Below are 22,367 nucleotides of genomic sequence, written 5' to 3' on the forward strand. Positions count from 1 at the left end.
TACCATTAAAAAAAGCGCGGGAGAAGCCGCACTACGCGCGGGAAAAATATTTGCCAAACCTTTCCACATAACACGCCCAAATTATGGACCTCTTCTTCTCTGCTCCCGCCCCAGGAATAAGCACGATTAAAAAAAAAAGGAGTGAAAAAGAGCTTCAAAATATTTGCATTTCGCGAGGCATGGGTATCCAAAATCTCCTCCGATTCATGAAGCCGTTCATCGATCCCGTCCACATCAAGAAATACGCCGGAGAACGGGTAAAGTTAGACTCCAAAATACCCAATTTCTTTTAATTTTCTTATCAGTTTCCCCCTAATTTTACTCTGTGGGTAGGTTGGGATTGACGCCTATTCATGGCTTCACAAGGGAGGTGAGCGCTTAGAACCTACGAACCTGAGCAATTTCCAACAAGCCTAGTTGAGAAAGGTAGGATTTTGATAAGTTGTGCGTTACTTTTTGTAGCTTATTCTTGCAGCATGGAGCTGTGTCTCAACTCTCAGAGTAATGCCGCGAGGCGTTATTTGAAGTACTTTATGCATCACATTAATCTCCTCCGGCATTACAAGGTCATCCCCGTTGTTGTCTTTGATGGTGGAAACATGCCGTGTAAGGCGGCCACGGAGAATGTGCGCCATAGGCAAGTATTATTCCTTTATTCTGCATCAGCTCATTCTCTGTGAGGAATGGAGGCCCATCTGGATTAATTCATGTTGAAATCAAATACTGGATTTTTTTTCTCGCTTGTTTAGGAGAAGGGAGACGAATCTTGCGCTTGCAAAAGAAAAGCTCAAGGAAGGGAATGTTAGTGCTGCCGTTGAGTGCTTCCAAGTAATGCTCTTTTCTTTTTGGAGTTTATGTAGAATTCAAAATTCCATTATTCTTTAATATTAGAGATATAAACATACTCACAAGCCATTCTCTAGCTAGTCTTGTTGGTCCTACTCTAAATAAGCTGTAAGCTAGATTGTAAGCAAAAGAAACTGTGATAAACTTGGAAGTCCCAACTCATGACATAACCAAAGATTCCTAAATTATAGAGTAGCCTAAATTTGCAATCGAATTACATAAAGATGTTTTTACCACGTTTTGGAATGCTAGAGTACTAGATAATGGCCAATGATATGTAGTAAGAGCTTTACTTCTCAAAAAGATCTTTGCAACGATCACAGAATCAGTGGAGTCTAATATCTGCATGAAAAGTTATTCCATTTAGAAGTTTTCCTGTTCCATGTTGTTGAAGCATATTTTAACCATTTGATTTGACAGATTTCTCAACCAATGCTATATCAGAAGGCCATTTGGAACTAACTTGCTGCAAGAATATAGTGAGGGTACTATCAGATAGTAATGAGCAAAGTTCTTGGTGGATCTCATTGGGTGGTTCTCGATGATGAGATGATTCTTTATTCAGATACTATTAGACCACAACTGATTTAGTCATAACATAGTTGGATTTTTTTGATCTTTGCAAAATTATTGAGGAAATGCTCTGCTAAATTTTAGTAGAAGCTAGTTTACTGCTGGTATTGAAACAAGATTGATCTCTTTTCTAGAACAAGTACTCAAGAGCAGAAGCAGAAACTGAGGTATATGAGTAAAAGTTGTCATTTTCTGATTGCCCTAGTTAGATTCTTCCAAGCATACAAATTCCAAGAATGCATTTCCATTCCAGCAACACATATGGATCATTTGACAGACCTGGAAAGGCAATGAGAAATAGTCAGAAAGCTGTGGCATTTTTGATGATTCAGAACCAGAGAATGGAAATCAGGAAGTGGTTTATCCAATTGATTCCCACGATAATTTTCCATAAGCACAAACCAGTTTGTGATCAAGATTTCAAGTATCCAGCTAAAATGAGATACTAGGCATTATGGTACGTTCCGATTAAGAACATATCAGGGTTTCAATTGATCTAGATTTCAATTCTAGATTTTATGGTAGGTAGGCTAGGGCAAGCCATAGAATATGAAATCGGTGACGGATTTCGGCATATGAGTAGTCTAAATTGATGAGAAAGACGGGAGGAATGCGTTGGTGATGATGGTTTGGGTGAAGGATATAATTTAATAGATAATAACTATGGGTAAAGGTTACATGGTAAACTAGGGCAGATTATGTAGGTGATGATAACTTGGTTCGGAAGATAGGATGAGAGAAGTTGGATCATTTTTAAGGGTCAAGGGGGGCAATCGGTGGAGGAGGAAGGAAGTAGTGATGCCACTAGATTAAAGCTAGATTGGCCAAAATTTAGGGTTAGTCGAACGAGAGAGAAAAAGAGTGAGAGAGATAAGATAAATATAAATAATCCTCAAATAATCAATGTATAATCCAAATGGGTTGCCTCAACACCTATTTATAGGCTAACCCATGTGCTAAAACAATATGAAAACAAGGCTGAAATCGAATTTGTTGTTGGGCGTTCGAATAGGCATCAAAGGCGTTCGAACGTCCTTGATGGTTTTTCGTTCTTGGGTTTTAATGTTTGAATGTCCGGCCCAGGCGTTCAAATGCTTGGACTTGAGAGTGGTGATTTAGGCTGATTTTTGGTCCATATCACATTAGCCTATATTCTGTCAAAGTTTTGTGACGAAGACTCCTTTCAACTATTGACCATGGGTAGTTCCAGACTTCCTAGGAATTTTGGAAATTTGTCTTCAAATTATGTAATGCACATCATAGTTAGTGGTCATATTATATTTTGTTGCTTTATAAATAGTGTCTCAGCCAAATCTTCATCCACTTATGTTGAATTTCTTTTTTATATATCTTTATCCAAACTAAAAAAATGCCTATTTCCAATCCTTTTTTAATTGTTTCTGTTGCAGAAAGCTATTCAAATTACTCCATCAATGGCTCATCAACTAATTCAGGTAAAGATGTTAAGAATTGACATAATGAACAATTACTATTACAGAACATGAGTTACATATGGTTGTTGCATTTCAGATTTTAAGGTCAGAAAATATTGATTTCTTGGTTGCTCCATATGAAGCTGATGCACAATTGGCATATATGTCTACTCTTGATTCTGATCAAGGAGGAATTGCTGCTGTCATAACAGAAGACAGCGACTTGATAGCATATGGGTGCCCAGCTGTAAGAAATGCATAATCTAAATATGTTAGTTTTTGTTCTCCATTGGCATACTTAACCATACCTATTTGTGATGCTTGCTTTGTAGATTATATTTAAAATGGATCGATATGGGAATGGTGAGGAAATTATAATGGATAAGGTTTTCAGCGTTGTCTCAGATGGGCTATCTTTTAAGAATTTTGATAATCATCTGTTTACAGGTAATGTTCAATTGCTGAATGACATTTAGTTTACAACTTCTAATTCATTTGATTTCGTCTCTTGACTAGTCTCAATTAGGGCTATCAAATTAATCGAGCCAGCTCGAGCTCGGCTCAAAAATAGGTTGAACCGAGCTTGACTTGAAACTAGGCTTAGGATCCAGCTCGATAAGCCTTGATAAGGCTTGAAGTCTATCTACAAGTTGCGAGAAGCGAGAAAGGGAGGAGAGATAGAGGCACGATAATATGCCCATTTCAAGCTCTAGCATGACTCGGTCTGGCTTGGCTCGAGCTCGACTTGAGTTGAGTTGAGTTGAACCTGAGCAGAATTATAAGGCTCAAAAGTAATTTTGAGCCAAGCCTGAGCCAGAGTCGGCTTGCTCATGCTTGGCTTGTTTACACCCTTATCTATATATAAGCATGTAGTCTTTAGTTCCTTAAAGATATCTCATCACTTTCCTTGATGTTCTCTAATGGTTCATACTTGGATTATTCTAATATCATCCCAACATTCCTACAGCAAATGCATTGTCAGGCTTTGTACAGACCTGAACATACATTAGGTTTCTTATTGTAGAAGCATATCAAATGTTCTTCATCTGTTCTCTCTTAAAATTGTTTTTCAGGCATTGTTTTAAATTAAACTTATCACCATTCATAATAGGAGCTATACTTGGTGAACAATCTTTCATTTAAAATCTCTTTAAAATTTTATTAATATTGGTTTCCTGAGATAGACCTAAAATAACTCGAAGTTTGTCACTATAAATATTAATGCTAATGACATAAGATGTCTCATCTATATCTTTCATATTGAAATTTTTAGAGAGAAAGTGCTTGACCTCATAAAGCAAACCCTTATTATTGATTGCAAGTAAAATATTATCTACATATAGAATAAGAAAATATATCTTACTCCTACTAACCTTTTAGTATATGCATTGATCTATCGAATTTTCAACAAATCTGAATAAAGAAATCACTCCTTGAAATTTAAAATACATTGATGGGATGCTTCTTTTAAACTTTATATGGATTTATTAAGCTTACAAACTAAATGCTCACTATCACTAGAGAGGAATCCTTTAGGTTGTTTTATGTAAAGCTCCTCCTTTAGATCTTCCTCGAGAAATGTCGTTTTCACATCAATTTGTTGCAACTCAAGATCAAAATGGGCTACTAATGTTAATATAATTCATAAGGAGTCTTTTTTAGATATAGGAAAAAAAGTTTTTATGTAATTGATTCCTTCTTTCTAACTGAATTTCTTAGCAACAAGTCTTGCCTTGTATCTCTCAATGTTGCTTAATGAGTCCTTCTTAGTCTTAAACATCTATTTACAATTTATGGCTATTGCATTATCAGGCAACTCAACAAGATCCCAAACTCTGTTACACTTTACCTCATAGAACTTATCTCATCTTTTATGGCATTGCATCATAATTTAGATTTTTTGCAATTCATGGCTTGTGAAAAAGACTTAGAATTATTTTTGGCCCCAATATTATAGTTGGATTCTTGTAGGTACATTATATAATTATTAGGAATTATTGATCTCTTAATTCTAATAGATATTCTTAATGTCACACTATCATCTTCTTGAGAAGTATGAGGTTTAAATTGTTATTCAGAAGTTTCATGCATCTCTTGAACAACTTGATCTACTAGAATGTTGTCAACAAAGGAATTTTAATGATTGATTGTTCGACACCAATTTGTACTTAAGGGGTGTTGTGAACAACTAATAATCTATCACTTGAAGTGAAAGGTTGAGACTCTAAATGATCAGTATTAAAAATATATTTTTGATTTGATTGCTCTCACTCGTCAAGTTATATTCAAGAAACCTTGTATTTCTTGATTTCACAATCTTAGTGCTATGAGATGGATAATAAAATTTGTAACCTTTAAATCTTTTGGTATATCCAACGAAATATCCACTAATGGTTTTTGGGTTTAGTTTTTTCTCTTGTGAATTATAGATTCTTACTTCAGATGGACATCCCCAAACATGCATATGTTGCAAAATCGGTTTTTAACCTTTTAATAATTCAAATGGTGTCTTTGAGACAGTTTTAGTTAGAACTCGATTTAATATACATACTGTTGTTTTTAGTGCTTAGTCCACAAAATTTTAGGAATATTGGAGCTGCTAAGCATACTCTGTACCATGTCTACAATGTTCTATTTTTTCTTTTTGTCATACCATTTTGATTTGATGAATTAGGCCTAGTGTATTGAGCAATTACCCTGTGCTCTAGAAAAAACTTAGCAAACAGACTATGTGCTTGTCCATCCTCAGTGTATTTATCGTAGTACTCTCTATCTCTATTTGATCTCACAATTTTAATTTTATTTTCACATTGTTTTTCTATTTCAGTCTTAAATATTTTGAAGACATCTAATACTTCATTCTTATTATGAAGCAAGTAGAGATACATATATCATGGGTAATCATCAATAATGGTGATGAAGTATCTCTGACTATACTGAGTTCATATCTAAACTATATATATTAGTATGTATGATTTCTAATAAGTTTGAACTCCTATTGGCACCTTTTTTGGAATTGTTGGTATGTTTTTTTTTTATATAGCCCACACATGTCTCAAAATCAATGAAATCTAGAGTACTGAGTATTCCGTCATTTACTAATCTCTTAATTCTTTCTACGGAGATGTGTCCTAATCTTTGGTGCCATAACATAGAGGAGTCCTCATTAATATTACACCGTTTAGTGCCAGTGTGAACATGTATTGAATTATAAGTGGTATTATCTTGCAAATTAATACTATAAAGACCATCAGGCAAAATATCATTCTCAACACAATCAGAATTGTAAAATAAATTGAATGACATGTTTGAAAAATTAAAGAAATATCCCAACAGAACAAGTCTTGAAATTAAAATCAAGTTTCGTGAAGAACTTGAAACATGAAAGGTCCTATTTAATGCAAAATAAAGTCACTGTTTAAAGTAAATAAACATGTTCCTATAGTCTCTACATGTGAGCTCATCTTGTTTCCAAATAAGGTGGTCACTTTCCACTGGCTTCCTTAGGTTTTGTATACCTAGTAAGGGGTTTGCAATATGAATTGTAGATCTAGAGTCAATCCACTAGGTGTTAGTATTAATATTAACTATATTAGGTTCATAACAAACAAATGATGTTGGATTATCTTTATTCTCAAGCCATTTTTGAAATTTGATATATTTATTTTTCATGTGTCCTTTTTTTATAGAAGAAATAGTTGCCTTTTTCTTGATATCAGTTTGTGGTGGTGTTTTACCCTTCCTTTTTTGATTGGCTTGAACCTTTCCCTTCCTATGGGTTGTAGTCAGTATTGTATTTTCACATGGCCATTAACTCATTAATTGACTATTTTTCTTTATGTCTGTCGTATGAGATTTTGAAAGGCTAATATTGTTGTTGGGAGAGTGTTAAGGATAAAATGCATGAGGAAGTTATAGACATCTCAACCTATTACTTCTTGAGTTGAGTTGCAATGTCCCTCATCTATATATTGGTGAGTCTTAGAGAAGAGAATTTTATAATTAGAGTGTTTGCTAAAGCCTTTTATGAAGTGACGAACTGGTCATCAATGTCCTTAAGCAAGTCTCAGACGTTTTCAAGTTGATTCATTGAGCCACAAATATTAGTAGATATTTTGGTATTAATGAAACCACACTTAGATAATTGGATCGCTCCTATCGTTCATAAAGCACAATGTTCGTTGAAGAGCTAGTAGCAATGGTTGTAAGTGGTTTATCCATTCTATTGCATAATCAATGTCCATCCATCCTAGATAAAAGAGAACTCTCTCCTTTCATACTTTATATTTATTCTCTTTCAATTCGAAAATATCACAACAAATATTAAATAAATTCTCAGTTCGTGAAGTTGCATTTAATATTACATGCTTATGTTAAATTGAGGTGTAAATGATATTATGTTTTACCAATATAAATCATGCTTGAAAAAAATGAATCTTATGATATAAAATTTGCTCATGGTCTAAATTTTATTTCAATAAGATTCATTATTCTTTATGATAGAGTTTTTCAAACTATCTTAATTCATAATTCTATAGGTATATTATGAGAATAATTTGATATTTTCTATCTTTGATTAAACTTTATGATAAAACTATCAAATTATCACTTAATTCATAATTCTTGTGGTAAGTTATAAATAATTTGATATTCTATTCTAATTAATTATTTAAATATAATAAAAATTCTTGTGAGATAAAATTTATCATATTCAAATAATTAATTACAATTAATGTCTAAAATTACTTTATGTGATCTTTAAAACTATAATATATAATTTCATTTAATTAAAGATGCTGTGGCTATTGTTTAATTAAATAAAATCATATAAATCACTAATTAGACTTTTTTTTAATGTTGAAAATTTCAAACTTTTATGATAATATTTCTATGCATATATTATGCATGTTATGTAATTTCAAAACTCATCCCAAAATTGCATGTATTAATTTAGAAAATAAATAATCAATCCATTTAATACTTAATAAGCATAATCAATCAATTCGTACAATTTAATTCATCTTAAAATTACATATATTATTCTAAACATAAATAGTATATATGCAAGCAATATAAAATAAAAATTTAATAATTCAATTCTGCAATTATAGAAATCTCAAAACTATCATTTTCCTAAGTGGCCAAAAAAAGGTATTATCACAAAATGATAGGAAATGGCACTTTTTCGAAACTATAGGAGAAAATGGCATTTTTGTAGATTTTGGTTATCTTCGATCTTCATCCAAGTCACACAAACCCTAGTTTAAACCTAGAAATTTCCAGCACCAAAACTCGAGCTTAATTCAATGTTTTGATGTAAAAACTTTTTTTTAACCATAGAATATTTAGAAAATCAATATCTTAAGGATTTCTAACTTTATTTTGCATAAAAAATAACTCAAAAAGAAATTTTAATTTATGATAAAAATCTTGACTACGAATAGAGAAGAATATAGACATTATTCATAAACACCATGGTAGAGAGTAAATCTTGCTCTGACACTAAATGAAAAAATAAAAGCATACGATCCAAAATACGAAATTAAACTATATAAATAATCGAAAACTAAAGACCCAAAAGATCATCATGAGAGTAAATCTTTCACGATAGCTTTGGCTCTTTTATGCTCTCAAACACTCTAAACTAATGGTGTGATTTTTTTGAATTGAGTGAATGAGCTTACGCATCAAATCCACAATGTATAGCTTAGCTCTCATCAAGTTCCATGGCTATAAGTTACCATATTGAAACAAATGTTTATCTTATGAGAAAATTTTTATTTTAATTAATGAAAAAATTATCTCAATTAATGAGATAACCTTCATCTAAATCAATAAAAAAATATTTTAACCATCATGAATGTTTGATTTAAGAAAGGGAAACATTTGGACTATAATAAATTGGGTTTAAAAGAAGAAAATAGAAATGATTATAGGTGATGGCTACTACATATCTCGTATCTATAAAGAGGAAAACACGGTTTTTATTCTAACAAAAAGTCGATGGGGTGTTAATAGTCAACTACCGCATTTAATCAATTGGAAGGATAACTATAGGCTGTCTTGTGCCCTTTAATGTAAGGCTTGTGTGGATCCAACTATCCCATCTCTCTCCTGAGTACTAGGAATTGGAGGTCTTAGTACTGATGCTAGCTTACTTTGGAAGACCTCTTCAAGTGGATGACACCATCCTAGCCAACAAATGACCACGCTTTGCAAGAGTGTGGATTTGAGGTAGACATGGACTGGCCATTGAAGAAGATAGTATGGCTTGGATTGAAAGAAAACAACCTTAACTGGAGGATAAATTATGAAGATCTTCCAACGTTTTGCTAGGAGGAGAGAAATAAGAAAAAAATTAAAATAAAAAAAAAACTTGTGGCAGTAAAGTGGGGAGAGAGATAGTTTTATTTTTTTAAGTAAATATAATTTTAAATTTTTTTAGGCTTTGTATATGAGTTATTCTTATTTTCTTGTCATTTTCTCTAAATTTTTAGAAAATTTAAATAATATTTAGAATTTTACTTAATTAAAAAATAACTTGATCAGGTATGAGCGGTCGATACACTTGATACGGCCGACACGTATTGTTTCTTCGGATGGCCGATCCCGATCCAAATACTAAGTTTCAAAACCGACACTATCATTAATTTTCTTTCCATACTAGTTACATTTGATACATTTTTTATTTTATCAATAGTGTTATAATGTTTCCACCTAATGTTAGTATCTGGGTTTATGTTATAGAAGCCATTTTAATTTTCAGCACAAACTAAACCTAAACAAAGATCAAATATAATTCAAAAATGTGAAAGACAATAATTTTAATCAAAATTAATCTCTCTAACAACTTCTCATTCGAATTGTTGTCTAGTCTCTAAAGAAAATAAGGAAGAATAGGTAATTGTCTTTCTTTTTTCAATAATTAGGTGTATGTATCACTTGAATATAAATAGATATATGAAGAGCACAATTATAAAAATAATAAAGATAAGGAATAAAAAACTAATTAGGAAATGTATAATCTGTCCTAGTATATTTGGAATGAGGTTACATAAGTTTCCTTGTATGAATAATTCTATTTTTTTCGATAATTGAGGCAATGATCATGAGAAATTTTCAATGATTGTGATTGTTTGTAATAGAATCTTTGCTAGCGTGAGCTATAATGGAACTTTAATGAGTTGTGACATCTCAGCTGTATGATCGATCCTTGTCGTCGATGACTTTGCTGGATGATCAATTTTTGCCATGAAGTATAATATCGTTATTTGTTTCTATTGTCGCAACAAAGGGCATTAGAAAAAGGATTGTCCGGTTTTGAATGGCAAGGATCAGCAGAAGGGAAAGACAAATGTGGCCGATCTTGAAAATGAGTTTGATGATTTAGATTTGGATATTGCACTTAGCAGTTCATCTGTACCATGTCATATGATGAGTGGATTTTTGATTCGGGTTGCACTTATCATATGTGTCCTCATCGAGATTGGTTTTGCACTTTTGAAGAATTGAGCAATGGCATGGTTTTTATAGGTAATGATAATACTTGTAAAATTGAAGGAATTGACACAGTTCGTTTGCAGTTGTATGATGGATCAGTGAGAGTTGACGGGGGTACGATATGTTCCTCATTTGAAGAAGAATCTCATCTCATTGAGCGCATTGGAATCCAAAGGTTTCACAATCACAATGAAAGATGAAAGTTTGAAAATTGCATTGGGAATTTGAGTTGTGATAAAAGGCCTTCGGAAAATAAATTTGTATTTTTTGCAGGGCAAATTTGAAGGATGAAGTCTCCAAGAGAATTGTAACTTTTGGAGAGTTCTATTTTGAATCAGAAGAATTTGCAGAATGGCATAAGCAAAGACTTTTTGCAGTAGGTGGAGAATGAAATCCTTGGTGCTCTGCCAAAGTCTACCAATTTGGATGTAGAAGACTCAAGTTTGCATAAGGTGGAGACCTCAACTTAGAAAACTTTGTAGAAAGAAAAATCAATTGTAGTTAGTAGATCGAGAAGAAAGACTCAGAAGTTTGCACGGTGTACTAACAGAATGGCATGCATTTTTGGTTGTTTATGATGATAGTGCAGTTGTGACTGGGGTCAAGGTCCAACATTGCTTGGACTTGGACCAATTATTTGCATGTTTGACTACTTAGCATTGGCATGGTGCACTCACTCGCTTTGCATTGGTGGAGACAGTTGTTTGGCATCTTTGAAGTCTCATCATAGTTGTTTGCCTTTGAGTTTTGGAGTGGTGCACTCACTTTGCAATGGTGAAGACCATTTGGAATTTATTTTGGATTTGTTTGTAGAAATTGTTTGGATTTGGCGTCTTTTAACGCAAATTTGCAGGTGGTGTAATTTTGGGATTTGCAGTCACTTTGCAATGGTGGAGAGTGTTTTGGTGAAGTTGTGAATTTTTCGCCAAGGTGGAGAATTGTTGATCTTTGGCTCAAATTCAGATTTCAGCATTTTATAGGCTTGATGTGCCAGTGCGTTCGAACGCAGTTCCCAGACAGAGATTGGGTGATACAGGCGTTCCGCGTTTGAACGTGAACCAACCCGAGAGCAATCTTTTCTGTAGGCGTTCGAACGGCCCCCTTCTGCGTTCAAACGCCCCTTTGGTTCTGCTGCTTATTGGGTGTGTTCGAGCGCACCCCCGAGGGCGTTCGAAGGCGATGCGAAAAAACTCAATGTGAATCGGCCCTATAAATGGAAATGTTGGGTTTTAGGGTTTTGTGTGGGCATTTTGCAAAAGAGAAACTTGTAGGAGAGAACCACCATTGTTTAGAGTGAGATTAGAGTTGTAAATTTTTTATATTTAAAGATTTATATAGTGGATTGAAAATTGCTCCGGCCGTGGATGTAGGCATATCGTTGAACCATGTAAACTTTGTCTTCCTCTTTTCTCTTTATGGTTTGTATTGGTTTGGTGATTATCTTGATTTGAAGTTTTCTACAATTAGCATCTTGTATTTGGTGGTCTCATATTGGTATTGGTATTGGTATTAGTTTTGCTAATATTTGGTTTGTCCCAAATTATTGCTATTCCATTTGGATTTGTTTGAGGGTGAAGGATTTTGCTTTCGCTTTCCTCACCCATTTGGGTATTTGCACAACAGTCTCTCCATCCAATCACTCAAGCTCTCCATTTCTGTCTCCGGCTCTCTTTATCTTAGTTTTGTAGCAATTACTACCGCAACAGTGATGAAGAGATCCTATGAAACACTAATATGGCATTTACCCTCACTTATGCCTATTTGATGCGAATCACATATGGATACAACTCAGATACGCATCAATAAATATTAGATATGGCTACCGAGTATCTGAACTAGAAATAACTTAAATACTGGCTGCTGTGAGGATATGGCTTAATACTCTGGGATACAATAGAGGGATACAATATTGTAAAGGTTCATCTATTACCTGTTTAATGGGTTATGTTGGTAGCAGTGGCTTCCTTTCCCCTCTCTCTTGTGCTCTTGTGTCTTTCTTGTACTTATGTTCTTACTTTTATTTGTGTGATCTCATATATCATTTACTAGAAAGAGCTTTTTAGATTTTAGTTCTGATTCTTACTATTTCTATAATCAATGATCTTTCATGTGACCAACTTATGTTTTGTCAGGCATGTGTGTCCTAGCGGGTTGTGATTTCCTTCCTTCTATTCCTGGAATAGGTACTAAAAGAGCTTACTCCTTGGTGTTGAAGTATAAGAATTTAGATCGTGTAAGCCTATTTACTTTCTTACACTTGTCCAAATTTAGTTGTAGAAAAGAAATTTTGGTAATAATGCTAGTAATATGGTTCAAATATCCTGCTAAATTGTGTTTTCACGAGTAGCCATATTCCAAATTATCTCATAATTTATATTATATGTTTCAAATATTCTTTCCGTCCATCTCCTTGCTTTTCTTGTGATTTCCTATAATGTGCTTCCTAATTTTGTGAATAGGATGTCTTCAGAATTTCTACTTTTTAGATCACCTGCATGTCAATTATTACATACTTTTTTTTGAATATAAGAATGTCATGTTTTTTTTTTCCTTTCATTTTCTTATATTGCTGTGCTGGCAGGTTTTATCAACTTTGAAACTTGATAAAAGGTATCGAGTGCCAGAAGACTACTCTGATTCTTTCAGAAAAGCTCTTGCTGTCTTTCATCATGCTCGAGTGTAAGATTTTCTAATCAAATGACTCAAATCCCTCTTGTCTGATGTGTTTCATCCACAACTTTGATTATTTTCTCTACACCATGCAGATATGATGCAGAAACAAAGTCAATAAGACATTTGAAGCCTTTGGAACATGAACATCTGCAGTGTCTGAACGGAGAATTAGATATGCTTGGACCGTATCCTAAATAAGTGATCCCAATAGATTAATATACTAGTAATCTGGTTACAAAACTTTTCTAGCAGTTTTTTATTTATTTAATACTGAATGATTTCAGATAGCTTTTCCTACCCTCTACAAGAAAAAGGCATACTTGAAAACAGTTAAGTTAATCAATCACATATATAAAACCATTCTTTCCTTGACCATCTTAATGGCTAAAGAGAACTTCCACCATCAATAGCTGCTGGCATTGCTGAGGGCCGCCTGAATCCTATTACAATGGAAGCATTTGACCAGTCTCCTATAGCTGAAACCTGCATATATTATGTGGGAATCCCATCTTCTGATCGTAGCGAGAGGCATGATTCTTACACAATGTCAGCAGAAGAAAGTTCAATCACCATTTCCTTATCACAACCAAGGAAGGAAGAGATTATAGGTAATTATATCTAAGCATACCTCATGGAAGGATCGGCAAATTCAAGCACCTATTCTAATTATATCAATACATTCAGTTACCTCTAAATCTCATGCTTCAACATGTTACTTTTTTCCATGTGATCAAATATGTGTCAACCCTTCAAAGTTATCCATCTGTAAACATTGAAATATACTCATCTACTATGAGAAGTTAATGTTCTAAATTATAACATATTGACAATTATTGAAGAGATAGATTGCCAAAAGTACATGAAGGAAGCTGTTGCACTCAGCAAATTGGTTGCGCCGCAAAGTTCTCCTCAACTAATGGAGAAGGAAGCAGAACTCAACGAGGTTCCTGATAACAATCCATTCAAGAAGAGGAAGTTGGAAAACAAGTCGGAGATCCAGAACATAAGTCAGTCGATTTCAGTTCTGGAAAATGAGGAACTATCCATCATATCATGTCCATTATTGTTGCAGGAAAGTGTCGACTCCAAACCGAGGAAGAAAGTTTTAGTTGGAAAAGAGAAGATTCTGAAGAAGTCCACAACCAAAACTGATTGGAGAAATCTAAATGAAAGAACTGGCATACTAAAGTTCTTCAAACATTTATAATTTTGGATCTCTTGGCTAAATTATTGTTTCAAAATTCAACTCGTTCTTTTCAGTAGCAAATACCATTCGTATTAACAGAGCGTCGTAAATATATATAGTGGTAGCAGGAAAGGCAAAATATTGTAACTTCCATGAGCTATTTCTGGAGCTAACTTATAAGATTTTATGAGGCCTCATTAGGATTGTTGACCTATTTCTTTTTGTGAGCATTACTAAAGTGGGAACCGTATTGGGACATCTATATGTATATGCCAATTGTGCTTAGAAATTTGTCCTGAAATCCTGTTTCTAGGAGGAATACTATGAGTGAAGTATCTGCAGATGTGAGTCACAGAATGGAGAAGTATCTGAATTCTAGCATAGCTGAGGTTGGCTTTAAAATTGGTCGATTTAGGAAGTAAAGATTTTAGGGATAATTCCCTTTACCCCTTGTACTATCATTATTTTTTATAGTGGTCTTTTGATATATTTTTTTTTTGTACACAATGACCACGATAGTCATGTGATAATAATATATTGAAAATATTATCTTTTCTATCTAACCAAATCTTCCCACTCTTGGAAACTCTTGCTCCTTGTCTTTCTCTTTTCCCATGGTGGCAGATATGAAATAGGAGAGATGCATCACCGGCAACATTGCTAGTCTTCAGTCGACGAGCTTGCATCTGCGATGATGTCGGGTCTTGAAATTGAAGAAATCAATGAGGCAAGCAAGGGAAGAGACGAGGAGATCTAGTAATCAAGCAATCTCGAGGTGGTTTAGGTTTCAAATTCCTTCGAGGCAAAGCAATGCCCTAAAGTAACTCGGCGAGTCGAGACAAATTCTGATGTCACTAGGAAGTGGGAAAAGGGAGTGAGGAAGGTAGAATGGATTATGGAGCCGGGACCAAGGTTGGAGATGAGGAAGTGGAAGAAGATGCAGCCAGGGTAGAGGGTGCATTGATCACATCGACCTCGATGCTTGTTGCTATTGGGGCATTCGTGTTGCCCTGTCGCTCCCAATTGACGAAGTAATCCCTAGGGTGGACAGTCGAAGGGGCGTTTGATTGGAGGAGGAATGGGAGGCAATGCGTGGGAAGAATGGGAGGGCAATGAAGGAATTTAAAAAAAAATGTTTTTATTAGTTAAACCACTTAACTATCCTCTTATTATAAGTGGAAAGAGTATTTTGGTCAATTTTCTAATTCTGTCTATGAAGTCAAGGGTGGGTATTTCTAATAGTTCTGGAGGGCGATGCATGGGAGGAATGGGAGGGCAATGAAGGAATTTTAAAAAAATTATAATTTTTTTATTAGTTAAACCACTTAACTATCCAATTATTATAAATGGAAGGGGTAAGTTGGTCAATTTTCCAATTTCCTCTATGGCGCCAATGGGGTAGGTATTTCTAATAGTTCGGGGGATTATTATGTACCAAAAAAAGTTAAGAAATCATTATGAAAAATGGTGATAATTCAGGGGTGAAAAGAGAATTATATAAAGATTTCAATGAAAGAGATGCAGATTAGTAAAGAATAGGTTAAGAGTTAATTAGGTCACAACAATAGACAAATTTTTTTTTTGACTAAATTCGCTGGCATTAGTCCACTAAGAAAGAACAATACAACGCACAATTGATTAAATAACACATGAAATTCAATAAGACCTTAAAGATTAGGGCAGTTGTTTATTACAATAAAATTTCTAGTGCTTATTATTTTTTAATTATTATAATTTTGAAAGTCTGTTATTTTTTTAATATTAACATTTATGTTTTTATGAACAATACAACGTACTAATACACAGACGGATGTAAAAAATGAAAGGCTAGACATAATTAAAAGCATATCAATTTGTGTCTTGAGAGAGAGTGGAAATCAAGGTTTCCAGTATAGGGATCAGGATCGGGATCTGTATCAACCGTTTGAAAAAACGATACGTATCGGCTGTATCGGCCACTCGTATCTAATCAGACTATTTTTCAGTTACATAAAATTTTGAATATTATCTAAAAATGCAAAAAAAGAAAAAGAAAAAAAAATGATAGGAAAATAAAAAAAATGAAAAATACTTTATATATGAAGCTTAAAAACTTAAAAAATGTATTAATGTTGCAATTCTTTATTATGATACAAATTGGACATAACTAATCCGCCTCGAATTGGATTATTTTTGCATTTGTTTTGGATAAAAAATAAGAAATTCTGGCTGGTGCATCCGAATGCCATGATGGGCCGTTTGAACACCTACACAGCGTTTGCATATATAGAGCATTGGTTTTGGTTGTTCGAATAGGGTTGAGGGACGTTTGAACGCCCATCGGTTAAGTTGTTTTTATTAGGATTGTTTATAATTTTTACGATTGATTAGCTTCTAAATATGTGGAATAGTAGCCACTTTGAGATGATTAATTATTTGAGCTTTTGTTTTGTATTTAGGCTTGAGTCAACCTTTTCTCTCCTCCTTCCTCCTCCTCGACCTCGAGCTTCCTTCTACGCCCAAGATTAATCCTCCATCGCTTCTCTCTCCTCACTCTAGCGACCGACCATACCTAAAAGCTCCCTTCTCCCCCTCATCTTGTTCAAGATACTATTAGACCCACCTTAACCATTATTTCATTCGATAACCCTCACTACGTCGTTAACTTCCACCATCTACGTCCATCTTGCCATCTCTTGATTTTTTATCATTATTTCCTTCGTATCTTTTGATCTACCTATCCGACCGACGAGATTCTACTTGCGTTGGATTTCTGACTTCTGGAGGAATAATATGTACGAATCTCAAATCATTTCAACGGTTAGATCGATCTCTACTGTCTTCAAAAGTTTCATATTTAGTTTTATCCAGAATAGCAACTCATAACTATAATAATCTTCCTCGAGGGCAATTGCAACAACTAACGTATGGAAAAATGTATTAACTCTCAACAACTAGTGCTATTGCAGGTGCGCAGGAGTAGTTGTTGCTGCTTTATCGCAGTAGCAAGAGAAAGAGAGGGAATTAAAAACTGAAAAAGAAAAAAAAAAGCTCACTCGAGGTTGTTGGAGGTTGAGATTGTTAGGTCTTGGTCAAAGAACATTTCCGGAGGTCGAGATCACCGAAGATTAGCTCGCCGATGGAAGAGGTGAGAAAGAGAGAAAGAGACAAAGAGTGAGAGAAAGAAGAGAGGCAGAAAAGAGAGAAAAGAGAGAAAAAGAGGAAGATAGAGGGCTAGTGGGGGGACATCAACTATTGATGTCCCTCAGGTCGGATTCGGGGCAGATGCGATCTATTCCTGCCCATTTTGGGCAAAATTGGCTGTAGGCAACAGGCTAACTTCGGCTAGGATCGGGATCGATTAAAACTAAGAACCTTGATGGAAACTTGTATCATTCCCATTAAACCATATATTGTTGTTGACCGAATTGTGAATTGTAGACCTACCAATGCAAGACAACCAGTAGATCAGACTATTTCAATAAAGAAGAAGACCGATAAATGATACAAGTAATATGACTACGATGAGTTTTTGTCCAATTTGATGTTACTGCTAAAACCTATCACCTCTCTCCTATACTTCTAAAAACTATCTATCAAACTCTACAGAGCTTTTGTCAAGTAAGTAGGGACAATTTTTTTCAAAGTAATTTACTCTCGGAGGAAGTGGTTTATGAGGTTGTTCTCTCTATTAGCAGCTTACATTTATTTTAGGACAACTTTCTTGGGACATCTAAACTTTCACCAAAAGACTACATAAATCAATATTAATTTACTTTGCTGACGTGCCATTTACGTGACATCAAACTATAATACTTTTGTGTGTGTGTGTGTGTATATATATATATAAATATTTTGCTATATTATATTGCCCAAAAATAGCAAATTAGTCAAAAATTCGGACTTTGGTCATAGAGCTAAAATAATGGAATGGATTCTTGATGAGTCGCTATATATATATATTATTTCCTGATTAGTATTCCATAACCCCTTATTTTTCTCTATAATTATTTATAAATACGTTGAGTGAACTAACGTAACTATAATAATTATTAAATAGAAGAGCATCAGCAAAATAATATTTTGTTAAAATACACCGAGTAGTTTATAAAATACTTAGATTACCTTTTAGGAGAGAGACTTTAGTCTCGCAAAGAGGAGTTTAATTTTATGTGGTAAGTTTTAGTTTTGGGGAAGATGATTTAGATTTAGTGGGATAAGGTTTAGTTTTGGTGAACTAGATTTAGATTTAGTCGGATAGATTTACTTTTCAGAAAGAAGATTAGATTTAGTGAGGTATGTTAGAATATTAAGCTAGCCCATTTGACTAGTCAATTAGACTAATTGGCTAGTATAGAATTCAAGAATAATGCTTTGGTTTTGAGGTGATTCTTAGTGTTTTCTATGCCTTTAAATGATAGTAATCTTTGGATTCTCTAGATGATGAAAATCAAAGAGTTATATATGATAACTAAGAGTCATGTAGCATATCTAAGAGTCATGTAAACCACTATATATATATATGGTCTTATCTTATGCAAGAAAATTAATTGAAGTAAGAAAGTTTAAAGTTTTTACCTACTTCATCTTGTGTTAAGAGAACAATCTTCTTCTCTTGAGTTTTCTACCACCTTCTCCTAACAAAGTGGTATCGGAGCTAGCTTTCCTTAAAATACAATAGCTTCCAATAGCTTATTGCAACCCCAACTTTCTCACTTCATCGGGAAGAATCACAACCAATGGAGTATCCAAATGAAGGTTCTCTATGGATCCCAAGATCTATGGGATATCGTAGAGAATGGCTATATTGAGCCAGAGAATGACACTCACCCTACAACATCGCAATGAGTTAAAGAAGACATGCAAGAAAGATAAGAAGACATTGTTCTTCATTTATCAAGTGGTGGACGAGGCAATCTTTTGAATGAATCTCTATCGTGTCGACAGCGAAAGAAGCGTGAGATACACTCAATGTGTCCTACAAAGGAGAGGAGAAGGTGAAGATAGTGTGTCTTCAAACTCTTCGAGTCGAATTTCACACTCTTCACATGAAGGACTCCGAAAAAGTTTAACCAATTGAGGACTAATGGTGAGAAAATTTCAGACCAAAGAGTAGTTGAAAAAATTCTTAGAAGTTTAACTAAAAAGTATGAGCATATTGTTGTTGCTATTGAAGAATCTAAAGATTTATATACTCTCTCCATTGAAAGTTTATTGGGATCACTCCAATCCCATGAATATTGTATGGATCAATTTGATTCTTGTTCCTCAGAGCAAGTCTTTTAATCTCAAGTTCCATTGAGAGGAGGTTCTAGAGGGAGATGAGAATGACATTTTGGCTGTGGGAGAGGTAGAAACAATAGAGGAAGAGGCTAAGAAAATGAAAATGATAATACATTTTCATCTACTTCAACTAGAGGTAGAGGTTGAGGACGATGACATTATACAGACGTCCAATATTATCATTGTGGCAAATATGGCCACATGAAAAGAATGTGTAGAAAAAAAATTGCCGAGGAGGAAAATAAAGATGCAAACTATGCTCAAGAAAATGATCAAAAGAAGGATGATGGTTATCTCTTTTTTGTTTGTAATATATAAGAAAATGTTATTAATCATATTTGATATGTTGATAGTGGTTGTAGTAATCACATGATACGGAACAAATGTGCTTTTGTCACTTTGGATGAATCTATTCAAAGTGAGGTTTGCATTGACAATAACAACAAGCTACCTGTCAAAAAGAGTGATGATATTTTTGTCAAAACAAAGAAAGGTGTCAAATGCACTTCTAATGTCTTCTATATTCTAGACCTTAAGCAAAATCTTTGGAGTATTGGATAACTTCTTTCCAAGGGTCATGATGTTCTCTTCAAGGAAGACACATGCAAAATCAAGGACAGAAACAATATTCTTATAGCCAAAGTGAAAATGACACTAAACAAGATAATTCCCTTGAAGATACAAAGTGAAGTTCTACCATGCTTCAACACTATTATAAAGGACGAGTTATGGCATTGGCATCTCCGGTATGGTCATTTGAGTTTTAGCTTTCTTTCTCACATGTGCAAGAAACATATGGTACGGAGCATGCCAAATATTCATTAACATAATCAAGTATGTGAAGAGTGTGCCCTTGGAAAGCATCACTGGGACTCTTTTCCAAGTGGAAAAGCTTACAGAGCATCTAAATCTCTTGAGCTTGTTCATACCGATCTATATAGCCCTATGCACACAATATTCATTGGAGGTAATCATTATTTTCTTACCTTCATTGATGATTATAGTAGAAAGATATGGATTTATTTTCTTAAAGAAAAGAGAGATGTACTAAACAAGTTTAAAGAATTCAAGGCCTTAGTCGAAAAGCAAAGTGGATATATTTTAAAAACTGTGTTCCGACCAAGGAGGTGAATATGATTCACAAGATTTTATCTCTTTTTTCATAGAGCATGGCATAAAACATCAAGTTACTACTCGATATATACCACAACAAAATGGGGTGGTGGAAAGGAAGAATCAGACTATTATGGAGTTTGCTAGAAGCATGTTAAAGGCAAAAGTGATGCCTAATACATTTTGGGTCGAAGCCGTTGCATGTGCAGTCTATCTCTTGAATTGTGCTACTTCCAAAAGTGTGCATGACATGATGCCTCAAGAAGCTTGGAGTGGACACAAGCCCTGTGTTGCTCACTTGAGAGTTTTTGGAAGCATTTCCTATGTGTATGTGCCTAATAAAAAAAAGGAAGAAATTGGATGATAAATTTGAAAAATGTATTCTTATAGGCTATAGTGAAATGTCTAAAGCTTATAAACTCTTTAATCCTCTTACCAAGAAGGTTATTGTAAGTAGAGCTGTAAAATTTAATGAAGGAGAATCATAAGAGTGGGATGGAAAAGAGAAAAGAAAATATTCTATTCTTGAAGGTGAAGAAGAAAGTCAAGGTGGTGATCTTGGAGAAGAAGAAAGGACTATGCCTACTTCCCTGTCTTCTTCTTTCACGTCATCTTCAACGTCTTCATCATTAGAGTCTTTACCAAGGAAGACAAGAAGCATTAGAGAGATCTATGAAACTACAAGAGAAGTATCATATGAAGATATGAGTAACTTTGCACTATTTATTGATGCAGATCCTATCACTTTTGAGGAGGCTTCAGACCAACAAAAATGGAGGCATGCTATGGATCAAGAAATTAATTCAATCATAAAAAATAATACTTGGGATCTTGTAGATCTTCCTACTAGGCACAAACCAATAGGTGTTAAATGGATCTACAAGATCAAGTTGAATAAAAAAGGTGAAGTTGAGAAGCATAAGGCCTGATTGGTAGCAAAAGGCTACAATCAAAAGTATGGCGTTGACTACGATAAAGTTTTTGCCCCTGTTGTTCGACTTGAGACTATTCGCATGGTCTTGGCTTTGGCGGCTCAAAATAGATGAAAAGTACTTCAAATGGATGTCAAATCAGCATTCCTGAATGGTGTTCTTAAATAGAAGGTCTATATTGGTCAACCTCTAGGCTATATAAAGAAAGATGAAGAGCATAAAGTATGCAAGTTAAAGAAAGCCTTATATAGCTTAAAGCAAGCACCAAGGGGATGGTATAGTCACATAGATGGATATTTCTTAAAAAATAGATTCAAAAGGTGTCCATTTGAGCATACTCTTTACATCAAAGAAGGTACACATGGTGAGTTTTTAATTACATGCATTTATGTTGATGATTTGATCTTCATCGGCAATAGTCCAAATTATTGTGAAGCTTTCAAGAGAAGCATAATGTATGAATTTGTGATGACAGACATGTGACTTCTACATTTCTTTCTTAGCATTGAAGTTAAATAAAATGGAGGCAAAACTTCCATCTTACTAAAGAAGTATGCAATGGATCTCTTGAAGAGATTTTGAATGGAAGCAAGCATATTCGAGTTAGGTATCATTTCATTCGAGATTTGGTCAAAGATGGTGAGATCAAGGTCAAGTATTGCAAGACTCAAGATCAATTAGCAGACATTCACCAAAGCTCTCAAGATGGATATCTTCACCATATTGAAGAAGAAACTCGGTGTGGAAATGGTCTAGCTTAAGAGGAGAATGTTAGAATATTAAACTAGCTCATTTGACTAGTCAATTAGATGTAGAATTAAAGAATAATGCTTTGGTTTTCTATGCCTT

At 34.2% G+C, this 22,367-nt stretch overlaps 1 protein-coding gene across 4 annotated transcripts; it reads left to right on the top strand.

Moving 5' to 3' along the window:
* The first annotated feature begins 104 nt into the window (after positions 1-104).
* LOC140765540 (exonuclease 1-like) lies at positions 105-14,626 on the top strand. 4 transcript variants are annotated; one of them, XM_073104677.1, is made up of 12 exons: positions 105-257; positions 334-370; positions 463-637; positions 750-828; positions 2,829-2,873; positions 2,950-3,099; positions 3,185-3,299; positions 12,485-12,585; positions 12,934-13,031; positions 13,118-13,210; positions 13,416-13,633; positions 13,865-14,626. In XM_073104677.1, the coding sequence occupies exons 1-12, from the start codon at positions 180-182 to the stop codon at positions 14,230-14,232; spliced, it is 1,557 nt and encodes a 518-aa protein (XP_072960778.1). In that variant the 5' UTR covers positions 105-179; the 3' UTR covers positions 14,233-14,626. The 4 variants fall into 4 exon arrangements, with proteins under 4 accessions (XP_072960778.1, XP_072960779.1, XP_072960780.1 ...); XM_073104678.1 differs by having other exon boundaries at positions 13,871-14,626; XM_073104679.1 differs by having other exon boundaries at positions 121-257; positions 476-637.
* The last annotated feature ends 7,741 nt before the right edge of the window (positions 14,627-22,367 follow it).

The sequence above is a fragment of the Typha angustifolia genome, chromosome 8 (assembly GCF_048772165.1).
Source record: "Typha angustifolia cultivar Huaian chromosome 8, ASM4877216v1, whole genome shotgun sequence".
NCBI classification, from domain to species: Eukaryota; Viridiplantae; Streptophyta; class Magnoliopsida; order Poales; family Typhaceae; genus Typha; species Typha angustifolia.